The sequence below is a fragment of the Astyanax mexicanus genome, chromosome 1, assembly GCF_023375975.1.
Source record: "Astyanax mexicanus isolate ESR-SI-001 chromosome 1, AstMex3_surface, whole genome shotgun sequence".
Lineage (NCBI taxonomy): Eukaryota > Metazoa > Chordata > Actinopteri > Characiformes > Acestrorhamphidae > Astyanax > Astyanax mexicanus.
Window position 1 is genome coordinate 63,482,731 of NC_064408.1, and position 26,730 is coordinate 63,509,460.

The following is a 26,730-nucleotide window of genomic DNA, read 5'->3' on the forward strand; positions in this document are numbered from 1 at the left end:
ACACTTTACACTTGATATTTGTAAATGGAACTTAAAACTATGAAAGGAAGTTCTAGTCTACAATTAGGCTTAATCCCTGTCTGTTTGTAAACTGACTAGGTGTATTGGCAAGTTAAATGTGCATTATATGGACACAATTGTTATTCAGTGTCTCTTTTAAAATCATGGAAAATTCTGCTTTTGTTGGAGTACATGTCTTACTGTTTTCTAGATTTTGGAGCATTACTGTGAGGATTTGATTGTATTTAGCAACAAGAACATGACTGAGATTAATCTGGTCCAGAAAGTTCTATTCTATTGGCAGGGAGTTCTTCTTTACAGGGACCATACAAGTTGTGTGTGTGCATTTGCACATCTGTGCCAGCAATAAGTGTAACATAAAGTAGCTACATGAATTCATTTTGTACAAATGTACTCGGACAATGTTTTTCGTTGTCAAGACTTTTAATAATAAAAAAAAAACTGAAACATCAAGAAAAAGGTAGAATTCTATCATACATAAGCACTTTTGGCACATTTTTACTTGAAGCAACAACAAACAACAAAAAGCAAAAAGTATGAGGATCCTGATTTCAATGAAACGGAGTTTAGAAAACCTGTTGTGAAACCTTCATACAGCTGTTTCCTGCTAAATAAGCTGGTGTTTAACAAGCCGGGCTTAGTTTACATAGATGGCATGATGGCAAAAACTGTACATTTCCTCGACATACTGACGTACAACTAGCTATATGGCTTTTCATTCTGAAGCATTGTGTCCGGTTTGACTTTCATTTCAGCATCTCTGACTGCGCAGCAGAGTAGCAACATTAAGCCCAGTTCTAAAATATGACCTTCATAGAGAGAAAGCGAGACAGAGAAAGCGAGTGTGAGAGATAAAATAATACTCCGGTGATCTTGTGAAGTGAAGTGTTCAGTGAGACATGTAAAGGTCAGCGTGCTGCCATTCCTGACTGACACCACCAGTCCAAGTAGAGAGAACGCCTCCAGTTAAAGTTCTCATGCAGGCACAGACTCGTATTCAAGACTGCTGCTCAGACATGTGACTACATTCCGCACAATGTGGTGAATCATGAACTGAAATGATGGATGCTTTGAATTCGGTATCGACTTGCAGCGTGGAACAAGTGATTCGCTTGTATGCGGTCCAGGCTTTGTGCAGTGTAGGAAAACTCTCTGTCTAATCTAATGAATGCTTTTCAAGAGTGGATACTATCAGAATGGGAATCTGATGTACAAATGGCTCTTACAAGCCTTTATCAGTGATAAGATAGGAACTGGCTTTCACTCATACAAATTCCAAAGACAATACTACAGAACAAAAAAAACAAACAAATAACACACCCAAAACCTTCCCACAGCAACACAATCCCACCCCCAAAACCCCACAATAAAGTGCAAGCAAACAACTCTACCATATACAAGGCACCAGAAGCCAGCGGTGCAGGAATCTCACTTGCTGGGGGATTAGTCAACACTAGGCCGACACAATAACTATCTTTGTGGAGGATATATTGAACTTTATTTTTTATATGTGAATATGTGACAACATTTAATAGTTTGTATCTATGTTTTGTTTTGGCAACCCATACTGGCTGTTAAGTTTTTAACGCAATTATCGTGATGGGCCTAGTCAACGCTGACTCAAACTCAAATGGCACTTGGAAAAAGTACCTGATTAGCACTTTCCCACTTGAGGACAAACATCACCCAAAAGCTCCTTGCTCATTATAAATGTTGCTTTTGGCTTCAAATAAAGGAATATATTAATATTTACACTGTGAGGCTAATTCATATGCTTTTATACTCCTTTAAAAAATGCAAAGGCAGTTTTGCCTCTACAGCCATTTTCTGGAAACCAATTCTCTGTGTGTTTGATTAAGTTGTTTATTTATACAGAGTATTCTGGAAAAGTCTTTAAGTAACTCTTTCTCTGTTTGACACCATTTTAATTACCAGTAATTGTTCTTATTTAACATATATTGGGAAAATGGCACTGATATTATTTGAGAAAGACAGAGATTTCCAGATTTTTTCTCAATGCATTCCATGATTTAACCTAACGAATCATTGATTTTAAGCTTGGTGGTGATAAGCACATGTAATATTAGTGTTTCCCAAGCACATAATTAATCACTGTCCCAATAAAGAGTCTTTAAACTGTATATGTACTGTATGTCTTTTGCGCAGTACTGTATATATTCTTTAAGGAACGTACAGACTAGTCAGGCGTGCGTTTGAGATTACTCCCTCTGACTGCTTCCGGGATGCAGTAAGTACAATTTAAGGGGGGCAAAACAAATTTCCTTCGGATTTCAAACAAATCTAGTTGCTGGGTTTTAAAATGTTAAAATTATATCACTTTAGTTGAATAAATCAACTGTAGAATAAACTGTATGTGAATTCCATGCTAATGCAATACACACAGTTTATGTATATAAAAAAATATTGAATCAAAGACCGCACCGCATCTCTGATCAGACAAGACATGTCGAAAAATGCATGTCTACAGCAAACAGAACACGCACACAAAAAATCCTAAACCTTACAGAATCATCATTATACATTGATATCCACTTCCATCTGGCTTGGAGCTTTAATATTTTGTGATGAAGGCACATTGCTCCTTTGGTCTTGGCTTTTTGTTTCCACCAAATGACAGTAGGCTTAATATTTCACAAAGTAAATCAGGATTTAACTTCTAGAGTGAAATCTGCTCACATCATTTGTGTTTCTTGTGTAATGGATTTTGCCAGTGGCCAGTGAACTTTCCCTGTTGTAAAGCAGGGCTTGAAGTGGAGTGTGTTTAAGCACAATGGTTCACCCTCACTGTGAGGGATTTTAAAAAGCCCCACTCTCTCATTCAGGCAGCAATCTCCATTTTCCTTCTGTGAAAGAAATAATAAATAACTTTGGCCCAGGAATTTTGAGTTAACCTTCCCATAGAGAAGAGGAGTGCATGGCATTCCCCTTCTGCAAAACAGTGACAGATTAACAGCAGTGTACCCTAACAACAAAACATCTGTTTTTAAATAAAGGAATTGTGGGCTTAGGGTTGGTGTGCTCAGAGGAGGCCTGTGTCTCATTCAAGGCATTAAGGGTTTCTCTCAGCCACTCAGTAGCTGTACATGGAGAGAGGAGTGTCCTCCATCATGTCGTCCTACAAAGAAAAGAAAAAATGAACACTTTCTTTAATTGTTTGCATAATGTAACATAAGTGCTTCTTCTTGCCTGTGAATATTTCAGTATTCTACTATGGACAGTTATTTCTCCAATACTGAAGTAAAATTAAAGCCCTTCAATTAAAGTACTTTTATAATATACAGGCAATGTATTATTGATTTTCAGTCCATAGAAATGAACCATAGATGCATCAGCTACAGGACATAAGGTGGTTACTGGTATATTGGTTTATTCAGACAGTGTGAAGTGTGGATGTCTGTGGCTCACCATGGGAAGGTCTTGTAGACGGCGGAATTCAGGGCGCTCATTGCGGTGTCTGAATTTCAGGAATATTAGAAGTGAGACTATGGCAGCAGTCACCACGAACACGGACACCAGGCCAGCCAAGAGTGGATCCCAAGTAGCACTGGAGTCTGCAGATCCCAACAAAACAATAAAGCCAAGTAAGAGCAGAGAAAACCAAGACAAACAGAATTAAGACTTATGTACATTATACACAAGACTTAAACAAACAGTACAAGAGTCTGTATTTTTAATTTTTTTGGAAACAACTGCTATTGATTAAAGCTGATGTCCGTATATTTTGGGATTTGGGGAATTTAGGGCCCTCTCTGGTGAGAATGGGTAATTGCACAGAGCATGCAGAAGAATCATTTTAAACTGGGCAGATGAATCCGATTCCAGGTTATGTTCAGTCAGAGAGAGAGAACGCTCAGTCAGAAACTTCACTCCAACTACACACTTTGGTTTTACTCTGAGTGAATGAGCTACTGAGCTCTAAATTTTTTTTTATTTCTAAATTTTCCCATTTTCCTCCCCAATTTACACGGCCAATTACACACCCACTCATTAGGACTCCCCCTATCACTAGTAATGCCCCAACACACCAGGAGAGTGAAGACTAACACATGCTTCCTTCCGATACATGTGAAATCAGCCGCTTCTTTTCAAGCTGCTGCTCTGCTCATGCAGCATTGCCAAGCAGCCAGCTCGCTCGGAGGAAAGCGCAGCGACTCGGTTCCGATACATCAGCTCACCCTGTGCTGCAGACATTACCCTAGGGTGCCATCTACCCACCCGGAGGGAGCAGGGCCAATTTTGCTACCTCTGAGCACCGGCAGCTTGATGGCGGTGGTTCGAACGGGGGTTCGAACCGGCAACCTCCCGCTCATAGTGACAGCGCTTTACACCACTGGACCACTTGGCACCGAGTTTCTCCTTCTGAAGTGTCCATTGCTCCACCAGCCGGTAGTGTTCAGCCGGATCCTTTTTTTTAGAGGCTGTATGTGTGACGTGGACCCGACAGCCCAGTTTTTAGAATGAATAAATTAGGCTAAGCAGGGATGGTCGTTTCAGCACACTGGTACCATTAAACACAATATTTTATCCCTTCTCAACTCAAAACAAAATATTACGGACTGCCACTTTAATTAACAACTATTTTACAATGATACAGTAGAAATTAAGTTATTTGCTTTGCTTTCTCTGCCCATTTTAGTAATTTGAGCTGGAGGTCTGCAGACCCACCACTTTACCTTGCTGCGTGAGACTGTTGTATATAACTACAAAAACTAGGGTGTGGACTGTGTAATCTAAAACTTTGAACAGGCAGTCATGCATGTTACAGTTTATTGGATTTATGTAGTCCCCTGAGGTGGTTAAAACAATCTGTGGTGTGTTAATTAAGCAGTAAAGTCTAAACATACACAAACACACACACAAAAACGCCAACACATTGTCGTTGTCTAATCCATCATGATCTTCCGAGATGAAATGAGATAATATCGTCAAAATACATGTTGTTTCCAATTTAGATCCAAATGTGTGAGACAACAGGGAGAGATAAAGAATAAGAGATAAAAACGAGTCAATGGGTCTCTTTCTCTATACACAGCAGTGAGAGAGGAAGAGGGGCAGAGGAGACAAACAAGAGTACAGTTACCAAAGAGATACTTCTAAACCACTACATTTCCCACAATACCATGCAAATCCAATGATTTACTGTTTACAAAGTTTAAGTTACAGTATATAACCATATTTTGCTTACTCTGTATTCTTTTGGAATGAATACTTGTAGTTATATCACTAGTGAATAGCAGGCTATTAATAAAAAACAAGAGAAGAAATGTCGTCTCAGATGAATTATCAATGAAAGACAGCAAGTAAGCTGCAGTTATTGACGCAGAGATACCAGGAGGTGTTTATATATATCTGTATACAACAGCAACAAGAGCATGTGTGTGTCTGCGCGTGCACTATGCTGACGCACAGCACTGGCAGTGGCACAAAGCGCAGTCTGTTCTTTTGTTTTGTCAGCGTAAAGTCGTCCCTGCCCCTGGCTAGCCGAACAGCCTCCAAAGGTATAAGCGCACTCTTGTTTAACACACACACACACACACACACACACACACAGGGCTGTGGTTAGCCTCTATTCACTTTTCACTAAGTGCTTGCTGCAGGTTTCTGGTCAGCTCACCCTCAATTACACAAAGAGGCAGATGTGCAAACTGTGTGTTAGTGATCGTGTGCACAGCTGCATTGTGATAAGAGGTCAGTGAATAACAGACTATGTGACACATCATATGAAAACAAACAGTGATATGCGTCCACAGCAACTTGGCAACTATCTTAAATACACACACAAAAATACAACCAAAGAAACCCAAATTTGGAACAGCAGAACCATAACAAGTGCACTCTAATATGAAGTGTGATTTTTTACCTCCTGAGACTTAATGTGATAATTAGCTGCCAAATCAAATCTTCACAGTTTTCTTACCCTAAATGTGCTTGATCAGCCGTGACATGTTTGATACTTGAAGTGGATAAAATGGGAAACAAATGCAGATAACATGATAACTTATCCAACATTTTTCTTAGAATTAATACTGGATTAAAGTGTTGATTTACTTTGGATCAAAAACATCCCTGTAACTTCAGCGAACCACTTCACTGTTCCAAAGCCCAATGATAGAGGGCTTATGACCAAAGGCTCATGATTACTCTGACCCATTGCTGCCATTAGCAATGAGTTCTTTTGAGATCATACAAGATTTATTTGTATTTGTGCAGAAAACAGATCATTTCAAAGCAAAGAAGTAGAGAAGTGAAGACAGTGTGAGCAGAGAATGAGGTTACACATCTTCTGTGTGTGTTTTTTCTGTCTCTGTTATTCTCCAGGGTTTGCAAAACTCTGCTGGGAGGAGGAAGGTGTGGCTGTAGGGAAGGGCGTGGCTGAATTTGAAGAATATGTTTTGGTCTGACATGCTGGTGCTCTAGTGTGTCATCTAAGACATATACATAATTATATACACAACATTTAAAACACAATATCTGTAATAAATGAAACGAAAGTGCTCACTCACCTTCGTCTCCGACGTTAAGCTCAGAAGGCGTGTCTGCACGAGCTTTAGCCTGCACTGGAGTGCTGTTGTGGGGCCTGCTGGCCTCTGTAGTCGGTGCCTCTGTGGTGGTTGGAGCTGCTGTGCTTTTATTACGAGCTGTTGAAGAGTTCTGCCTGGTTTGAGCAGTTGTTGTCTCCGAGTTGGTGGTTGCTGATTTGTTGTCTACAGTGGTACTATGGGGGCTGGTGGCAGAAGCCAAGGATGTCTGAAGTATCGTGGTTGGAGCTGACGTGCTGGTTTGAGGCTCGGTTCTGGGCAGTAGGGTGGTGGGCAGGGTGGTAGTAATTGGTGCTGTAGTGGTGGAAAGAGGGTGGTTATCTCCTGCTGAAAGGTCAGATCCCTCCTGGCTCTCTGTGTGGTTTCCAGGAACACTTGTATTGTCTCCTGCTGTGAGTTGGTCCGCTGCAGTCGCAGCCGCTGTAGCAGCAGAGGCTTTATGGGGAGAATCATAAGCGAAGAAACACATTAGCCTAGATAAGACATCAATCAGCTCAGGCATTAGTGTTACACTACGGCTATTATCTAAACCTAATATACAGGAAATGACAGCATTAGCTTAGATTACAAATTAATGAACCCATGACAGTAACAGCGTGTTTGCATAGCAGCTGCTTATAAAGAAATTGTATTATGCTCAATAATAAAAACAATCCTACAGATGTGCTACAATGGCTTCTAATTTACAATGGAACACAAAACAAACTAATTTAAAGATGTGAATAAACAATTATCTTTAGAAAATGAGGCTTTGTCTGCTTCTCCCCATCCTCAAGCTGGCACAGACATCTCACATGGTTTGGACGCAGGCAAAGTCACACAAAGAGGGTGAATAGAAGCAATTGATTGAGTGCTGAATAACATCTGAACACTTGTGTATTTAAAGATGCAAATAAAGAATTAGTTTAAATTCCTTCTAAACCTTTAAATCTTAAGTTCTTAAATAGAAGCATAAGAGACAGATCATAGAATTATCAAACACATTTTATTAAAATTTTAATAAAATAGTTTGATGTGTTTTAAACTATTAAAAAGTTCATACAATTATTTAACAGTGTCCTTCATAATGTTTTGAACAAATAAAGGTTTTTCGTTGAGATGCCCCAAATAAGAGATGGTTTTAATTTAAGCGTATTTTAATATCTTTCAGCTTAACCAAGTTGAAATAATATTTACTCAGATTTCCTAATTTCAGAGACATTTATCTTCACAGGTGTTTATGATTGCTCAGATGTGTTCCATTGCTTCACAAGTACAGGCAAAAGATATTTATTTTTGCTTTTAAACTTTCAAACATGTCTGGAGTCTGTAGATGATGTTCAAAATCAGGACAAATGGAGTGCCAATAAAGAGAGTCAAGCAGATATTATAAGGCTGAAAAACTAGGATAAAACCATCAGAGACACTGGCCAAACCTGGGGATTACCAAAGTCAACTGTGTGGAATGTCATCAAAAAGAAAGAATTTACTGGTGAGCTCATTAATCACGAAGGTAGACCAAGGAAGACCTCCACTGCTGACTGCACAAGAATCCTCACTAATCCTCACTCCAAACTTCAGAAAAATCACAATTGTCTGTCTTGCAGATCACAAACAGCCTTCAGGATATGTCAGAGGCTCATTTCTGCAGACGACTTAATGAACAAAAATACAGAGGACGGTATAGTATAGATTATATTTACAAAAAAAAACCTGCAATATTCTGTTTGTAGAAAATAAAGTTTTTGTGCACAGACCAGACCAGGATGAACCTTTATCAGATTGATGGCAACAGAAGTGTGGACTGACCACAATCCAGAGCATGTCACCTGTTAAACGTGGTACTGTGGTGTCATGGATTGGGCATGTATGGCTGCCACAGGCTCTGTGCATTTATTTTCATAAATAATGTAACTGCTGAAGGCAGTAGCACAATAAGTTCTGCGGTACATAAACATATCTTATCTACTCATCACCTCATTGGGCAGCATTTCATCTTTCAGCCAAGTAATTATCCCAAACAAACTACTAAAGCAAACATATATTTTTTAAATAAACAAAATGGAAAGCATCTAAGTGTTTTTAACGAAATATGCCTTCCATATGCTGTAAAGAAAACAAGGCCACTATACAAACAAGAGCTGAAGATCATCTCCAGAGAGTATATTCAGCACCTGGTGATGTTTATTAGACACAAGCATCAAGCAGCCAATGTGTGGAACAAATATACAACAAACTAACGAACAACACTGCATTAAATGTACCCATCATTGGTATGTCTTAAACATTATGGTGCCCTGCCCTGGAAGGACAAAGCATTCTAACCCTTAAACTAAAGTCAGGAATGTGTACTTTGATCATGTAAATCATGTAAATCTTTCCCAAATATTATGGAGTGCACTTTATATGCATTTTAAATGTAAAAGGAATAGAAATTATGTACCATATATTCTAATGAAACTTGTATCACATACATTCTAATATAATTAACTGTGTTATTGTGGCTGTGGTACATGGGTTAAAAAAAAAAACCTTTCCAATGAACTAAAAATGACATTCACATATATTGTGGGACACATTATCAGACATTCCATTTGTTAAAAAAAGTAACAGATCTTTTCATATAAAACCTGCCTGAGGGAATCCCAGTATATAGGCTTGTGCTTCTTCCAAGAAACCTATAAAGAACACTTATGCAGAAGTGATTTTAATATTTTACACTTTTCCTACACAGAAATATAAGCAGTAGTGTTTGCCGGACGTTCTTGCTATTAAAAAAAATAGCAAAATTAAACGTTTGTTATCAAGTTCGTTTTGTACAAGTTTTATTGTGCCTGCACTGTTGTGACTTTCTTAAAGCTCACCTTCCGTCGTTTTTTTCTTTCATTTTAAAATGTCTAGTTGTGGTCTCTAGTATGAATGAATGACATGTGAGCCGTTTTTGTAAAAAAAAAAGTGCTCAGGTGTCTCTGTATAGCTCTTTTTTAATGGACTGTTTTAGGCGTGTGTCCAAAATGACTGGATTCCAGCTTTGCTCATGAATATTCATACATGCAAACAGCATGCAAATATCTCTCCTCTGATTGGCTAGGAGCACTGCGACGCCCCTCCACCGCTCTGCCGCTCACTGCCTCCCACCTCCTAACTGATGAGCGGTGATGTTGCGTCGCTTCAGCTCCGCCTCTGGGAGTTTCTCGAGCCAAGGTGGGCTGGTCTGTGAGTTTCTGCCTACGTAGGCAGAAAGATAATTCAAAATTCACCCGTTTTTCGGAGGGGGGGAGGGGGGATTTCTTTGCTTAGCTCCTGCAGACAATGGGGGCTGCAAAACAGTTTAATGTGCAGGTGTACACATTCAACTCGGAGAGACCTACTGTATTCCACAAAAAACAAGAAAAATCGGATTTTCGCGGAAGGTGAGCTTTAAAAGGACACTCAACCTCCAGATTTTTCCTGACTCCCCCCTCAGCTTAAAAATACTAAAAAATGGGAGGGGAAGTTGGGAGGGGCACTGGGTGATGTATGGGTTTAGAGGCAGGGCAGGAGGGAGAGCAGATTGGCTGAGCTGCATTAGCAGCAGTGTGTCTCTGCAGTAAGATGCAGATGGTTGTATGTTATGAGTGGGGCGGTATTATTAATTGACTGATCTGTATATTGAGATGTGTCTGCATACCAAAGTACACGGACACATCATACTCGCCTATAGCACAACTGAACCTGAGAGGGCGCTGCAGAGGTTAAAATTACCAAAATAAAAGTATTTTTTTAAAAGGTTAAGAAAAATGTTTCAAAAAATTTTAAGCAGGACTTGTCTGTTTCATTACTTCAAAGGAACACATTTAATGGTTTAGGGTTTAGTGGCTCTTTAAGCATAAATGTAAAAGAAACAAGAAGTCTGCAAATTTGATAGCTCTAAATAGTGTGGTTGTATCTATTTTGGTCCATCTATAAATAAAAAAAGATTAAAACAATATATTTTCGTTGTAATAGTCCTACACCATGAGGTATAAAATAAAATAAAATACATTTTGTTATTCTTTGGCCTCAACTATAAAGGCAGTCTAATTAAAAACTATAGAATTTGTAGCTTTAATTAGAAATACAAAGATTAGTGCCAAAAAGACCATTTGATTCAGTCATGCCATTATCATGCTGCGGTGACTTTTGGAACAGGCAAAATTGTGTGTCTATGTTTATAAGAGAGAGAAAGAGAGAGCCCTAGGACTGGTTGGAGAGGGAGTGTATGGAGCTTATGTGTGAACTGACATGAGCAACACAGGCTGCAAAGCAGAGAGCGAGATGTGGAAATACAGAACAAAAAAGTACTGTGTTTTTTGAGTAAAAAAAGAGATGCATGATAACAACAACTGTTTTGTGAATCATGCCTCTCTCACTTTCGTGCTGTGTGTTAGCACATGCACATGGTGTATGCCTGTGTGAGTGTGTGTGCCACTGTCAGCAGCTGTTGGAGGAGTGTGAACCGTGTTGAGGAGGTGTTTCTTTGCATTCGTATATGAACAGGATCACGAGAAGCGCCACAAGCGTTCCAACTTCCTCACCTTCCTGTCAAATCTCACACTGCATTTAATCACACGTTCTCTCCTCTCTCTCTCTCTCTCTCTCTCTCCCTCTCACCCCTCTGCCTCCACCCATCTCCTCCAGCCTGGCGCTCTCTGCTCCTCTATTGTGATTCTATGCAGCCAGGCCTGTTTGATGCCATTGTTTCACAAATACAACAGTTGGGCCAGCTGAAGCCCTTTATCCACTCGTAGATCAAGAGATCAAGCACCACAAAAAAAACTCAGGAAGCCTCAAACATGTTCTGAAAATACAGGGAAACAATAGCATGACAATGTATCTGTAGTTCCTAAAGCTGTAACAGCATGTTCTGACACACACTCCCACTTTAACCCAAAACACCACCATCAGTGACATATTACTGTGTATTGGCAAGAACCAGGCAATACAATAAGTATTACAATACAGGGATTATAATTTAATATACTGCAATATATTGCTACTGTTTATAAAATTTAAGTAAAAGAAAACAATCAGAGCTTACATTTACATTCAGGGTATTTAGCAGATGCCCCCCTATCCAGAGCAACTTACAAAAGTGCTTCATTTACTTTGAAAATATCTATAGCTAATTTGTAAAGACTAGACTTAAGAGATACATCAAGTTTTGATAATGTTTAGAAGCCTAGGAGACTAGTGATGCCCCAACACCAGGAGGGTGAAGACTAGCACATGCCTCCTCCGATACATGTGAAGTCAGCCACCGCCTCTTTTCGAATTGCTGCTGATGCAGCATTACCGAGTAGCATCACAAAACACTCGGAGGAAAGCACAGCGACTCGTTCTGATACATCAGCTCACGGATGCCTTGTGCTGATCAACATCATCCTTTGGAGTGATGTGAGGAGAGCATGCCATCTACCCACCCAGAGAGAGCAAGACCAATTGTGCTCTCTCAGGGCTCCGGCAGCTGGTGGCAAGCTACATGAACAGGATTCAAAATAAACTAATATAAGATCTAGAGTTATTGTTTTCATTTCGATATCCTGATATCAGATAGTGTTATCGCACATTACATTGTTTGGCCATACTGTGTACCCCTTCTTCTTCCTGGTCCGTGTTAACTGATATTATTTCTGTGACATGACATATACCTGCATTACTGCTCTTGGCTTCTGCACTCACTGACTGTAAGGACATTCTGTTCAACACTGTCCAGACAGTTTTTGCCCTTCAGCTCAGGCCTTTTTCTAATTACTGTGCTCTTCTTCCTCTTTTTTCACTCAAATATGTTCTGAAAAAAAGCAGCCAGTGTCTCAGCAGTGCCTGCTATGCCAGCTCAATAGGGCATCCAGGCTGGCAGTTAAAAATAACCTCGACCTTTGACCCCCTAAGAGAAGAGGGGCTATGTTGAGAATGTCTGGCAATGCCTTGGTGTGCCCACTGGACAGAAGACAGAGAGAGAGCGGGGAGAGAGAAAAAGAAAGGGAGGGAGAGACAGAGAGAAAGAGAGAGAAAGAGAGAGAGAGAGAGAGAGAGAGAGAGAAAAAGAGAAACAGAGAGAGAGAAAGAACTGCAGGGTGCTAGTCAATAGCTTGTTTACGTAGGCCAGACATGCTGGTCTATACTTAATAAGACAGGCTCCCTGTGGCTGCTCCGTATTCTCTGCTTGGCACAGTTTTCAATGTGATAAAGTGCAGGATCCACTGTTTTTATATCTGTATTTATGTTCTCGGTGCAATATATTTAACCTGCCTTTGTGGTAGGTGTATGCCATATTGTGTGTTTTTTTGCAGTTTACATGCACTAAATATGCTACACTTTAGCATATGTGGTAGATTTTTGTTGTTTTATTTTATACAAAATCAGGGTCTTGATAAAATTACTGTTTATGATATAGACATTTTTTTTTCTGTTTCTACTAAAAGTATAAAATTCATATTTATGACAAATAAAATGTTAATATTTATTGTGTTGCAGTAGTATATTCAGAATAAATAAAGTAATTTATAAAAAAGTTTTTGTCATATCGCCAAAAATGTGGTCATCGCAAAAATACCTAAAATATTGTGATAATATTTTAGGGCCATATCTGTATTAGGATATATTTTTACTTGGAGCACACTCCATTTGTTCCACCTAAAATAACCATGATAACTCATTTCTTAAACTTTTTTTTGTTTGTTTTTAAATGTATTCTTCTTATTATTTATTAAATTATGTATTATTCAAATAAAGGAGGCTTTCTATTTTAACTAGCCTTGCCAGTTATAAGAAAATGTATGTAGGTATCTATGTAATACAGTATAAACAAAAAAATAGTTATTTATCCCTGTCCAAAGGGTTTGCAAATATTGTTAAGCATATATGTTTTATGACCATGTACTCTTTTTTTTTGTTAATGGATCAAAGGTTAAACTGTTTTCTAGTAAGACTATTTTTAGTTAATTAAAAAGCTTCTGTCTCACAAGGACATTGTATGTAAAACCATGGTAAAGTTTGGGGCTTTTAAAATATGAGCCAAATTGAAATATGAGCCTTCTTCTATGCAATTCTAGGCTAATATTACAGTTTTATATTATTTTGTACAATGTTACACAGTGTTCGAGAAGACGAGTATCACTGTCCAGGAAAATCTCACCTGGAGCCTCTGTGCTGTTTGTGGTGTTATTTTGGATGAGGGTGCCATTAGCAGAAAGCTCTTCTGTAGTGCTGCTGTCCACTTCTGAGATGTTCAGATGCTGAGCTGTAGAGTTTGTAAGGACGTTGGGCTCTGCAGTGGAAAAGTGGTGGGGAGTTGAGGTTGTTTCCAATGGGCTGATACTGAGAGAAGTTGTGCCTGGGCCTGCATCATGGTCACCTAAACAAGAAGGCACAAGAAAGTTTAGTGAAAAATTATCTTACATTTAGGATCAAACTGAGCTACAAAATATATCTAAATATATCACTTGTTCTTATCAATGGAACAGAATATATAAATAATAAGAAGAAGAATATAGAAGATCTAAGCTGCCATCTCCCAGTTATAGGCCCAATGCTAAAAATGACTTGAGATTTGATGACCTGCAGGCAAACCTTTACACAACAGTACCAGGGTAATCATATGCCCACATGTGTCTGTGGGTGGCAGAAACACACACAGAGAGGAAGTAGAATGATGCATCTGTCTGCATTTGTAGCAAAGGGAAGATGCAAAATTAATGGTGGAAAAAAATTAAAGCGGAAAAGAAGGCAGTGCCAGCGACTCTTCAAATGAAACAGTGGGAAAGGTGCAGTTTAATGATGGCTCTGTAATATGTATTATTCAGGACAGCCTGGATTTTCTGAATGGAAATGAGCACTATCTGCCCATCATAAATAAAAAATGAGAAAATGTGTTTGGACCACATTAAAATCCTGAAGGGGTGCTGACTCACTCCAGCTTCTCCAACCAACATGTTCACTTACTCTAGCCTACAGTGATGTACAGTAGATGTACTATACACAGAAGCACAGTGCAGGAGCTCTGAGCCAGTGTTTCAGTGTCTCCGGGGTGAAGTGGTACCTCACTGCTGAACAAGTTTAAAATCTAACCTACAGCTATTTTTGAGAAACTGCTCTTTGTTCGTATGAAATCCTACAATTAAAGAGTCCATTGTCAAAAACAGATAAAGATACCACATGTGTATAGTATGAGTATAGCACCTGTTCTCTCTAACTCCTTATAGGAATGGGGTGAAATAATATCATTATCATATCAAATCTCTACAGATCAATGTATGATCCTCAACATATCAAAAAACCCTTCTTTCTAGTTTTACACTCACAATCAAATTGAATTCATAATAAAACTCAACTTCTAGGGCTGTATCACTAGATTTACATTTACACTCACAGACTACCCAGGGATCACTGGGCTCAGAGCATCCATATGCTCATGCATAAGTGAACATCACATCTCAGGAAAAATCTAGATGTTTTTATGTGTGTGTGTCATATCTTGAAAAAAAAAGTAATTACCACATCTATACTGTATGTAAGTAAATAAAATATGGTAATTGTAGAAAACAGCATGTTGGGAAACATGGTGCTATTTGATTGTAATCATAATGAACTATAATTAATCTCACAATAGGCTTTTTTTAATGACAAGACAACTACATTGAAGATCTAAAATAGCTTAGAGTCACGTCATATTATATAGATGGAAATTTTAGTGCGTTAAGTATATTTCCTTTTATAAAAGTAATATTTTGGGGAGACATGGGTTTGTAATAATAGTGAAACTATGTCCACTGACTATCAAAATACCTTTACAATGGTAAAGTAGGAGCACAGGATAAAAATATATATATGTAGATGTACATTTTTATTTCAGGGCTGTTGAGCCTCATCATTCATAACAGCCCATCATTTACTAATATACAGACAGCTGAACATCCCACTCTATTTAACAAAATTTTCAAAAATACACTGTTTGCCAGAAGATTAATGATTTTATCATCAATCAGTATTAACTTCCAACTGTTAACTATCCAACGACATGCTTTCATTCAGTAGACTCATCACAGCGCATAGTTTTTTTGTTCATGAATGTGTACCTTTTTCCAAAAATCGTCAGGTTGTAAGGAGCAGTAAATCCACTCTGCTGAACTGCAGTGTTATACAGGAGTTTCTGTTTAGTTCTCCAGCACAGGGGCTGGAGTAGCAATAGCATTAGCTGCTAGCTGCTGTTACACTATTCAGAGTTGAGTATTATCAGCCTGTAGTCTGCTGCTAACCCCTGCAAGCACTGCTGCAGTGGCATTTGCATTACCCGCTATCTGTGCTAGCACTTTCGGCAATCAGAAGTGAGTAGTCTGCAAATTTTACCATGTTAAAACAAGCTACATGGGATGAACCGCTATCTAATATCGCCCTGACTTACCGCAAGCTGTCGAGCAGCACGACCGGTTAGCCGCTAATGCTAATACTCCAGCCTTAGTGCTGGAGAAATTAGAGAGTCTAAGCTTACTGTAAATTAACAGAAGCACTCTACGTATCCAAATAAATAGTCTTCAGAAGAGAATTCTGTGTAGATGTTTTTTTTAACACTTTTGTTTACTTAGCTTCGCTTTACTTAACTTGGTTAACTAGCTACCCCCCACCCCCTTATAGTGTCTCTTAAAATGAGCTTTATAATCCAGTGTACCTTATGTATGGCCCCATGGGGAATGAGTGATAAAATATTTAAAATGCAAAATGCAAGTCATCACTTGTCATCGCAGTGCTGCACAGGCATGTACCATGACTAACAGAAAAGCATGACACATCTTTATACACTCACTCAGACCCTGCACCTAAACTCAGGGCGTTAAAAGAAACAGTAAAATAATCAATAGATTTGCTCTGAACAAATATTTCAGTGATTCTGTTCTTCTATTCCCACATAAAATAACATTTCTTACCAGATGAAGTAGCAGATGAATAAACATTGCTCATCTTATTATATTATTATATATTATTATTATATATTATTATTATTATATTATATTTATTATATTATTATTATAATTATATTGTTGGTAGGGCTGTAAGATAAATTGTATTTTTTATTGTTATCATGATTCACATTTTCTGTTACCATTAAACACAATATTTTATCCCTTCTCTGCTCAGAAATGCTTCTGTTTTGGAACAAGATAATACGGACTGCCGCTTAAAATTGATTCTTAAAAATGACCTTTTTCAAATGATCTTTTTCTTTCAAAATAAGTTGTCCTTCACCACATAAAACTACAAAATCCAGCAAGACATTTTGCCACCTGTCATATGTGAACAATCTGTATTTTAACCTAGTCAACATAGATAATATTTATCTAGCTGCTCTGTGTCTTGTACAGCTTTTAATGTCATGCCTTAGACAATCACACATTTCCTCGCTTTATCCCTCTGGCTCTTGGCTGCTGCAATCTTGAGGAAATCCAGATACCCTAGTGTAATGTCATTAGAGCACTGATACAGAGAGGCATGTCACCCTCATACCAATCCTCATCACTCACTCACACACACACACACATACACACACACACATACACAAAGACTGTCTCTCAGCCTCTCAACTAAAGAGGGAGGAATGGGGCTACACAAAGGTTTCTGTTGGATATTGTACATTACACTTACCTGATAGAATCTATCTCGATTCTCTCGCACTTCCCCTCTCTCCCCCATTCCTGGAAACCTCACAGCTCAGAGTAGCTGGCCCTCAACCATTCTCTCTGTCTTTCTCTCTCCCTCTTACACATTCACGCACACATATTTGTAGGTCAGTTTCCTGAGGGAGCAGTATGTGTGTTTGTGTGCGGACCCCTCCACCACACCCTGAGAGCAGAACACAGCTCCTGAGGGCAAGCCCCACAATAATGGCCCTGTTCTCACATGCTACAGCCTGGACCTCTGAGCCCCAGCATGGCCAGCCCAGCCTGAGAGCCCCCTGCAACCAGGAAAACCACGGCTTACAGCTCCCCAGCGCAAACACACGCTTAATGCAGCTCACATATCACAGCCCCGATACACAAGGCCAGCATTTATCAAGACCAATTAAGTGTGGGTAGCCTGAATTGGACAGGATTTTGAAGAGCTCCCTATTTCATGTACTGAGGCAACGAAAAAAATAAAGAATCGCATCTAGCATCATACTCATTCTATGCCAGAACTAATATTAGGCCTTTAGAGGACAGGCATGGCGCCAGAAGTAAATCATGAGTGAGGCATCCAAAAAGGAAGGACAGCATGTCTATTAAAAACAAGGACAAAGTCTTGTATACCTGTAATGGTAGCAATGCATACAAAAAGCTACTACAGTTGCCCAGCTAAATTTTCAATATTAGGTTGAATATACAGCTCTGAAAGAAATAAGAGACTTTAAAATGATCAGTTTCTCTGATTTTACTATTTATATGTATATATTTGAGTAAAATGAACATTGTGGTTTTATTATATAAACCTCTGACAACATTTCTCCGAAGTTACAATACAAATATTGTCATTTAGAGCATTTATTTGCAGAAAATAATGAAAAACAAGTACACAGCTTTTTAAACCTTAAATAATGCAAAGAAATAAGTTCATATTCATTTAGAAACAACAATGCTAATGTTTTAAGAGTTTAGAAATCAATATTTGGTGGAATAACCCTGATTTTTAATCACAGCTTTTATGCATCTTGTCATGCTCTCCACAAGTCTTTCACACTGCTTCTGGGTGACCATATTCCACTCCTGGCACAAGTATTTAAGCAGTTCAGCTCTGTTTGATGGCTTGTGACCATCCAACGTACATCTTGCATGATTACATTCAGAGCTTTTTTAATGGGGTTTAGGTCTGGAGATTGACCATCAGCATATTTGAATGTCAGTCAGCAATCGCAGGATGACATGATGTGACCTACAAAAAGAATGGCAAGTGGCAGCTGGGGTGAAGTGTGTGAAAAGTAGAAAAAGCCCTTTTAAAAAACACTTGTTTCCTTCTACTCTGGCAATGTTCCCCAACTCTGAGGACATGCTCAGTTCCACACAGCTAGATCAATTAAGGTACAGATGAGGGACCAACAGATCAAGACAGTGTCATGGCCAGCACAATATCCAGTCCTGAACGCATATGGAATGTAATCAAGAGGAAGATAGATGGTCTTAAGCCATCAAACAAAGCTGAACTGCATAAAATTTTGAGCCAGGAGTGGCATAAGGTCACCCAAAAGCAGTGTGTAAGACTGATCATGTCGAGACACGTGATATGATGTGTTTAAAAAATAAACACATTTTTTAAACACATGATGTGTTTAAAAAACAGGGTTATTCTACCAATTATTGATTCTGAACTCTGCCTTAGGTAAAATATAGTATTGTTTTTGTTTCTAAATGAATATAAAGTAGTTTTCTTTGCATTATTTGAGATGTGAAAGCACTGCATATTTTTTGTTAATTTGACCATTTCTCATTTTCTGCAAATAAGTTCTCTAAATGACAATACTTTTATTTGGAATTTGCGAGAAATGTTTTTAGTAGTTTATAGAATAAAACAACAATGCTTATTTTACTCAAATATATACCTATGAATAGAAAAATCAGAGAAACTGATTATTTTGAAGTGGTTTCTTTCTTCTGCTGCATGTTTGCTTTGGTTTGGACACTTTTTCATATCCATGATAATCATCTAAAGCTAGCCTTTAATTACCTTGCTGTAGGGCAATATGGCAAAAAATATCATAAAAATTATGAATTAGAATTTACTGTATATATATACACATTTTGATTTATTTATGTATTTAATATGACTAATAATTTATTTTAATATTCAGTTCATCAAGATAATGGGACATGACCCCTATATGACCCTAATGCCAGCTCTGTGAGCAGCCAGATTTCTCGGACTGACATTCTTTAGCTATTGAATTAATATCAGTTGAAATGTTGTTGCAATAAAGTGTATTCAAGCCTCTCAGAGACTTTTCTTTTTAAAATACATCTCTGTACTGCCATTTTCCAGAAGGTTTATAACATTTACACTTTCCCAAATGTTTGAGCAGCACGCAGTGGCATTTATACAGAACTCTCAGTGGTATAAGCAGGGCTTAGAAGACAGAGCTGAAAAGGTTCTCCAGGGTTCTCTAAGCATACTGACGCTCATCTCTGCCCTTTTCATTTTCACTGATACTCACTACTTTCCTTTTGCTCTTTCCACTCCCCCAACAAGTCTCTTTCTGCTGCTCTGTCATTTTACTGACCTTTACTGGTCAGGTTATATCTGTGTTGATTAATTCTACAGTAAAATATGCTAGAGACAGCTAAACCTGCACAAAAATAACAAAAATGGCCATTTAATGTATTTCCACTTGTACCAATTATTTTCAAACAACGCAGAAAAAGTTAATTTATATGCATTTACAGCATTTTCAAATATGAGAGAGATGGTCATCAAACCCAATCAGAAGAGAGAGCGAAACAGAGAGAAAGAGAGAGTGAGAGAGAGAGAGAGAGAGAGAGAGCAGCTCTTTGGGATTCCTGGAAAACTGCACAACTTAAATATCCTTTGCACACAAGCCTTAGCACCAACATATATTTTAAGAAAGGATGAAAAGGTGTGTGAATAAACCTGTAGGCAAAGGAAACTGTGAGAGTGGTGTGAACAAAGCCCTGAATAAAGGTAGGAGAAGAGGCAGAGGGAAAGCAAGAGAGAGATAGGCGAGGGTTAATGAAGTAGGATCAGTTATTGTTTCAATTGCGTCAGTGGGAGTTGAATAACGTCAGCATATGACCAGAGGCGTAGGAATAGAAGCACAAGGGCACTTCTTGTATCATCCCAGTCATTACTACACACACACACACACACACCTGGACTTAGCCGACTTTGAAAGGCTTGTGCTTTTAACCTAGCCACATGGTTTTGCTAATCGCAGCTTTGAAGGCAGTTCAAAGAGAAAAGCTAACAGTCTCTGATCTGATGAGCTCAAACGAGTACGAAACGCTGATGTGATACAAGGCACTAGATAGGTGGGAGCAAAATAATTGACAAATTTACCAATACAAATAGAAGTGCAGCTTAATTCTTGTCTATATCCAAAAAACATCCTAAATTTACATAGATTTGTCTGGATTACAAATGACAACTAAAACCTTTAAATGGTTTTGTATTTTACGTTAAAAGGACTTAATTTTTTCTTACATAGATCTTCACATATTAAGTGATTATTGACAGACAAGGGCATCACACACACGAAGAATGCTGCCATTGTAGAGGCCACAAATGTCAAAAATATATATATTTATAATTAAATATATTCCAATGCAGTATAGTGCATTACAGGACATGGAACTTTTCTTAATTATTTATTAGGCTTTGCATTCATTTGTAATGAATAAATAAATAAAACTGTTTTACTACTTGTTAAGAGATAGGATAAATTGCCAAACCATTTAAAAAGCAGATTTTTAGTGTAGTTATACAGATATTGTTTCACGTCATTATTGTTCCACTAAAAATGGCATCTCCAGTTCAGCTGAGTCTGGCAGTGATTCTTTACAAAAAAAATCCTAAAGAATGTTTAAAAAGAAATTTAAACATTTTCCCACTGATTACCTTTATCCTCAGATGCTGGGTACAGATAATCTATATACATCTATCTGTATGTATTATTCTAGATGAGATAATGGATGGGATAACATTCCTCCACTTGACAGGTGCTAAAATAACTGCAGAACACTATTAACGATTACAGTAAACGTGCTCATAACTATTTGCACCTTGATAACAGACACAAATGGCTTATTAATGTGAATTTAGGCAGAGTAACAGCACATCTTATCTTAAACCAAAGCACACGACAAAACATTCAATAAGTATGAAATCTGCAAAGCTATGCTGCAATCTAATAAATGATCTAACAATGGATCATGACCAATTCAGCAAATAAACTAATGTCCTGTAATTCTATCCAAGTTATAAAAGAACTGTTTCCAACACACTATTTTTTATGACAGAAACAAGAAACCCAGAAGAGGCACACTGTCAGCAATCTTTTAGTGCCTGTGGCTCTTTTCCACTCAGCCATCTATTGCTGACCACTTCTGCAGAGTAATACTGGCAAAGCTGGCTCAGCTCTGTGCACTATCCCCAATAAGTATGACCCGCATACATAAACCCGGTCCGAAAACTAAAGAATGCAACATCAGTTCATTCTCAAACAGCCCACGTAAAGAGGATGAAAGTGCAAGCATATGAGACAGTGCAGCTGAGGTCAGACAGCACAAACTCTCAGCTCAGTTCTGATATAACAGCACTTACAGCAAACACAACTAAACATGATGGCAGGTTAGTATAGCATGTATTGCACTTTAAATGAATAGTATATTATTATACTATTCATTTAAAGTGCAATACACTTTGTAAATTTTGGATAAATAATTATGTCTCACTCAGTGTGGAATGATCTAATATGTGCCATTGTCACAGTGTTGGTGAAAGGAACCGAGTGTAAAGTTTATAAAGTTGAATACCTGTAAAAGCTACCATACAATTATTATATAAAAATGTTTACAAATTAACTAAACCATGCAGAAAGTTGGTAGAATGTCTCTTTAAATTTGAATAAGAACAGTCATGTAACCTCCGCTATATGTGCTAAATGTAAAGCACATTTCAACTATATGTGCTTATGTATAAAAAAATGGACAAATAGTAGCAAATTGGCTTTAAGGTGCCCTAAAATAAAATATAAAAGGCTAAATGCTAACGCCCTATGCTAAGGCTAAATGCTAATGGCTAAATGCTAAAGTGTAGCAAATTGCCCAAGCAAGGTAATGGGCTAACCAGAAGAAGCCAATAAAGTAGGTGGGAACTAGGCTAAAAGCTCATTTAGTCTGACTGGCTACAGTCTTGTGAGCTTTAATATTCAGGAAAGGTAAAAAATAAAAAAAATGTTTTCATAACAGTACCAAGCTGGGCTTGGCTAGACTATGCTATGCTATCCAGTAAGTGCTGTAAACTAGGCAAGCAGAGAATATTGCCATCTAAACAATATTGTCACATCTTTTCTATTTAAACCAGCTTAAAATAATATTATTATTAAAAATATATATATTTCTTACTCCTAGCTACCCCTACAGGAGATGTTTTACAAAGTGCAAGAAGCTTGTGGACTGAGACAATAGAGTAATATTGCAGGATTTTACATGAATTTGACTAAAAAGTTATAAAGCGTCACGCAGTTCTTGCAAGTATTATCCCGCCCGCATCATTAAAGTTACATAGTGCATTTGGCAGTGTGCCAAAGTGGCAAGCAGAGATGCTATTCTCTCTGTTATAGTCATAGGACTATCACAAGACTTTTCAAGCTGTTATTGTCAGGTAAGAAAGAACATAGTGTTGCTTTAAATGCAGTAAATGCATTCTATAGCACCTTTGAGATTTTAAAAGAATAAATCCGATTCCAGGTTATGTTTTCTTCCCTTGAACTACACACCTTGGTTTTACTATGGGTGAATGAGCTACTGAGCTCTGAGTTTCCCCTTCTGATGTCTCCATTGCTCCACCAGCCGCTCATGTTCAGTAAAACTGAGCTGGATCCTCTTTCAGAGGCTGAACATGTAACGTATGCATGTAAAGACGCGTGACGTAGCCAGAAGATCTCCCACAAAAAGCGACCCGAGACCCCAGTTTTTAGAATGAATATATTAGTCTTAGCAGGGATGGTCGTTCCAGCACACTGGTACCATTAAACACAATATTGTATCCCTTCTCCCATCAGAAATGCTTCTGCTTTCAGTTTAGAAACACAATACAGACTGCCACATTTTTTTTTAGCATTGTCACATCCTTTCTGAGATTTAACCTGTAATTACTAAATTCAGTGGAGTGTGTGAGGATTTACAGCCAACACAATGCCAGCTGCTTGTCTACAACATCCTTGTAGCTTTAGCATGAATTTAAGACACTAGCCAGTCTTGACTGATCAACTCTGGCGTAAGGGCACTACTTTGTAAATCTGTTTTTCTATCAAATGTGTCCTTTATTTGTTTAAAGGCATTTCTTTTCATGTGCAACAAGAGAGCAAATTAGCTCAAAGAGGCTTTTGGAAAGGACCTGTTTCCGGCAGAGAGGACAAGACCAAGCTGAGTAGAACAAGACATTGGCAGGCAGTCAGCTAGGACATGGAGTGTGACAAAGGGAGGTTTTGGCTCTAAAAATAAACTATGATTGTGCAGCAACGTGTTCAGTACAGTCTACCCACGTACGCACTGCTGAAACTTAAAGAAGGTCAGCAAGGTGCTGTGTCTCTGGACAAATAGAAAAACCTGACTTGACTTAAAACACAAAAGATCTACAAAGACAGAATAAAGGGAGAAATGCCTGACAGAGTAGAACATCCAATACGTATTGAAAAAGTTGCCACTGAGAGAGGAGAAGGAGAGAGTGTTGTGTTTTTAGATGAGATAACACCCTAAATGTCCTCAGTGTGAGTGATGTAACAGAGATAATCATCAATTCTGCTACTGCACTAATGCTTAGAGGGAGAGAGAAGGAGAAAGAGTAAATGTGAGAGAAAATGTGTCACACCTTTCTATATATAAACTCTAACAGCTGAAGGTTTCCACAAAAAAAGTAATTAAATAAAAGCCCATCATGTGATTCACTTTCTTAACTTCTCTGCTCGTACAGGCTTTGAGTGGGTGCATAGATTCTAACTCCCTCATTAATGTCGAGTCACATGGCCTGAATGCCCTGTCCACGGTCATTCGTCATCACTGGACGTTGATTGACACCACATAAGAGCCTCTGAGTACTGAATAATTATGATGAAGACAGATGGCCTCTTTGTTGCGTAGTCCATGAATCCAGCTTATATCAAGATGGACAGCCTGCCAGTCTTGCCACACTCTTGACACAGAAACACATGTGTGTGCAGTGAGAGTGTTGAAGCTACTATTCGCAAGAAGACCTTAATAAAAAAAAGAAACAGCTGTAATTTACAGATCAGTAGGTATGGAGCTGTATGGCAGCAAAATTCAAGCTGACCACGAACAAAAGGCAAAGCAGCCACTTGAACCTTGTGCTACAAAAACTGCAAGATGATACCACCATGAGTCATATTTTCAAAGGCACCCCTTGTGCTGGTTATCATTTGCAGTCTCCTTTTCAGGCCTACAGTCCTGTGAGCAACTCTGCTGAGCTGAATGTTTGTGGTGGCAGCGTTAGGCTTTAATTAAGGCAGTGAGCTTGCCAGTGCTCTCTCTGAATACATCAGAACACCACTGCACAGCCCTGTCATCTGGTTTCCTCTCCTATGGAAATACTGTTAATTAAAAAGTCAGAGGCAGGGAACACTGACCTCAGCCATAGAAAGTGAGTGAGGAAAAATGAAGCCGTGCCTTCGAATAGGATCTGTACTGTAATATCGCCCTACAGCCATGCTAAAGTACTGTATAATGTATACGCAGTTCTGTGCAGAATGTTTAAGTGGACAAGCAATTTAATGTGTGTAGAAGAGAGAATAATGAGAAGGAAAAAATAATAGAGAGAATAATAGGAGAGAAAGAAAGATATGAATAATTAATGAGAGTGTGAGAGAGACAGAAAATAAAGAAGACAAACAGATAGGGAGATAAAACAGATAAATAACCAGAGGTTAATAAATTATGAGAAAAAGAAAGGAGACCAAGAGAAAGAAAGGAGGAGAAAAGGGAGAAAGAGAAATAAAAACAATAAAGATGTAAATAAATGAACAGTAAATTAACAGCAAAAGACAGAGAAAGAGAAAAAAAAAGACAGAAGGGGTAAATAAAGGAAAGAAAGACACACAATGAAGGAGAGAGAGAGAGAGAGAGAGAAAGAAAGAGAGAGAGAGAGAAAGATAGCAAATTTTAGTTTTAAAGAAGAAAGGAGAAAAATAGAAAAGGGGTTATAAAAAAACTGAGATAAGAAAATGATATAAACTATATAAATACAGAAGAACTGAAAATTGAGGATAATACGTAAGAAATAGGAAAATGAAAGAGCGAGAGAAATGTAGAACCTTAAAGGAGAACTCCGGTGTAAAATTGACTTTTAGTGTAGTAACACATAGTAAAAAGTACTAACCTTTGTTAAACAGCACACCTCCAGTAATTTCGTGCTTTTTGCCCAGCACTCTTTACAACGGTCGTATCAGGGCATATTTTGCCCAGATAAATCGCTTTTTACATAGTTATCCAGGCTCAAAGTAGCTCCACACCTCATTGGTAGAATCCGGAGAGCCTTGACCTTTAATTTGAGGCATGTTTTTTAACAAAGAAAATGACTGTATATCAGAAAGCTGCGGGAAAGCGGTGATGTGCTATTCAACAAAGGTAAGTCATTTTTAATATGTTATACTACACCCAAAGTCAATTTTACATCGATGTTCTCCTTTAACGTGTGAAAATCGTTTTAAAATTAGTTTTAATTATTTTAAATCTCTTAAAAGTCTATTTGGCATAAAGTCAGTCGCACTATAAAAAAACTAAATATTTCACTCCAGTGGAATAAAACTAGAGAAATGTGGTGAACTCTTACCTCTGGCGAGAGAGCAGCAGCAGCAGCAGAGCACCAGAACGGACAGAGCAGCAGCGCTCACTGGACCCTTCATCTTTCTCTCTCTCTCGCTCTGTTTATTCCTTCTTTTGGTGAAATAAGAATTAAAACAGCTGAACTAAATCAGTCTGGAGTGACCCGGACTCTGCGCGCGCTATGTGTCTGAGCTGTGAACTGAGTGAACTTCAGTCTGTGAGGTTTGTTGAGTTGTTGAGAGCGCTCCGCTCCTCTGACTGAACCTAGTGTTCTCTGCCTCTCTCTCTCTCACTCTTTTTCTGTCTGTCTCTCTCTCTCTCTCTCTCTCTGAGCTCATGTGCCACGTGTTTCACCCTTCAGTCCTACGGCGCTCAGCTGTTCAAAACAAAAATCGAGCTGTCTCCATCGCAGAGGATCTCACCCGCGGGCACGGTAACTCACAGCGGCCTCGGTTCAGTCATACGGAGCGGAGAACATCTCAGACCTCCCAGCAGAGCTCCCCTCTCTCCTCTCACCTCACCCAGTATCCCACTGTACAGCACCGGAGCTCCGGGGGCGAGCCAAGAGCGGACTGAAGCAGGACACGCCCTCAGACCCCCCTCCCCCCCCCCCCCCC

At 38.6% G+C, this 26,730-nt stretch overlaps 1 protein-coding gene across 1 annotated transcript; it reads right to left on the minus strand.

The window, feature by feature from the left end:
• Positions 1-425: 425 nt before the first annotated feature.
• LOC103033886 (uncharacterized) lies at positions 426-26,666 on the minus strand. The gene is made up of 5 exons (XM_007259499.4): positions 26,121-26,666; positions 13,717-13,935; positions 6,546-7,016; positions 3,448-3,593; positions 426-3,157 (listed from the first exon to the last, which is right to left on the minus strand). The coding sequence occupies exons 1-5, from the start codon at positions 26,191-26,193 to the stop codon at positions 3,113-3,115; spliced, it is 954 nt and encodes a 317-aa protein (XP_007259561.3). The 5' UTR covers positions 26,194-26,666; the 3' UTR covers positions 426-3,112.
• Positions 26,667-26,730: the final 64 nt, after the last annotated feature.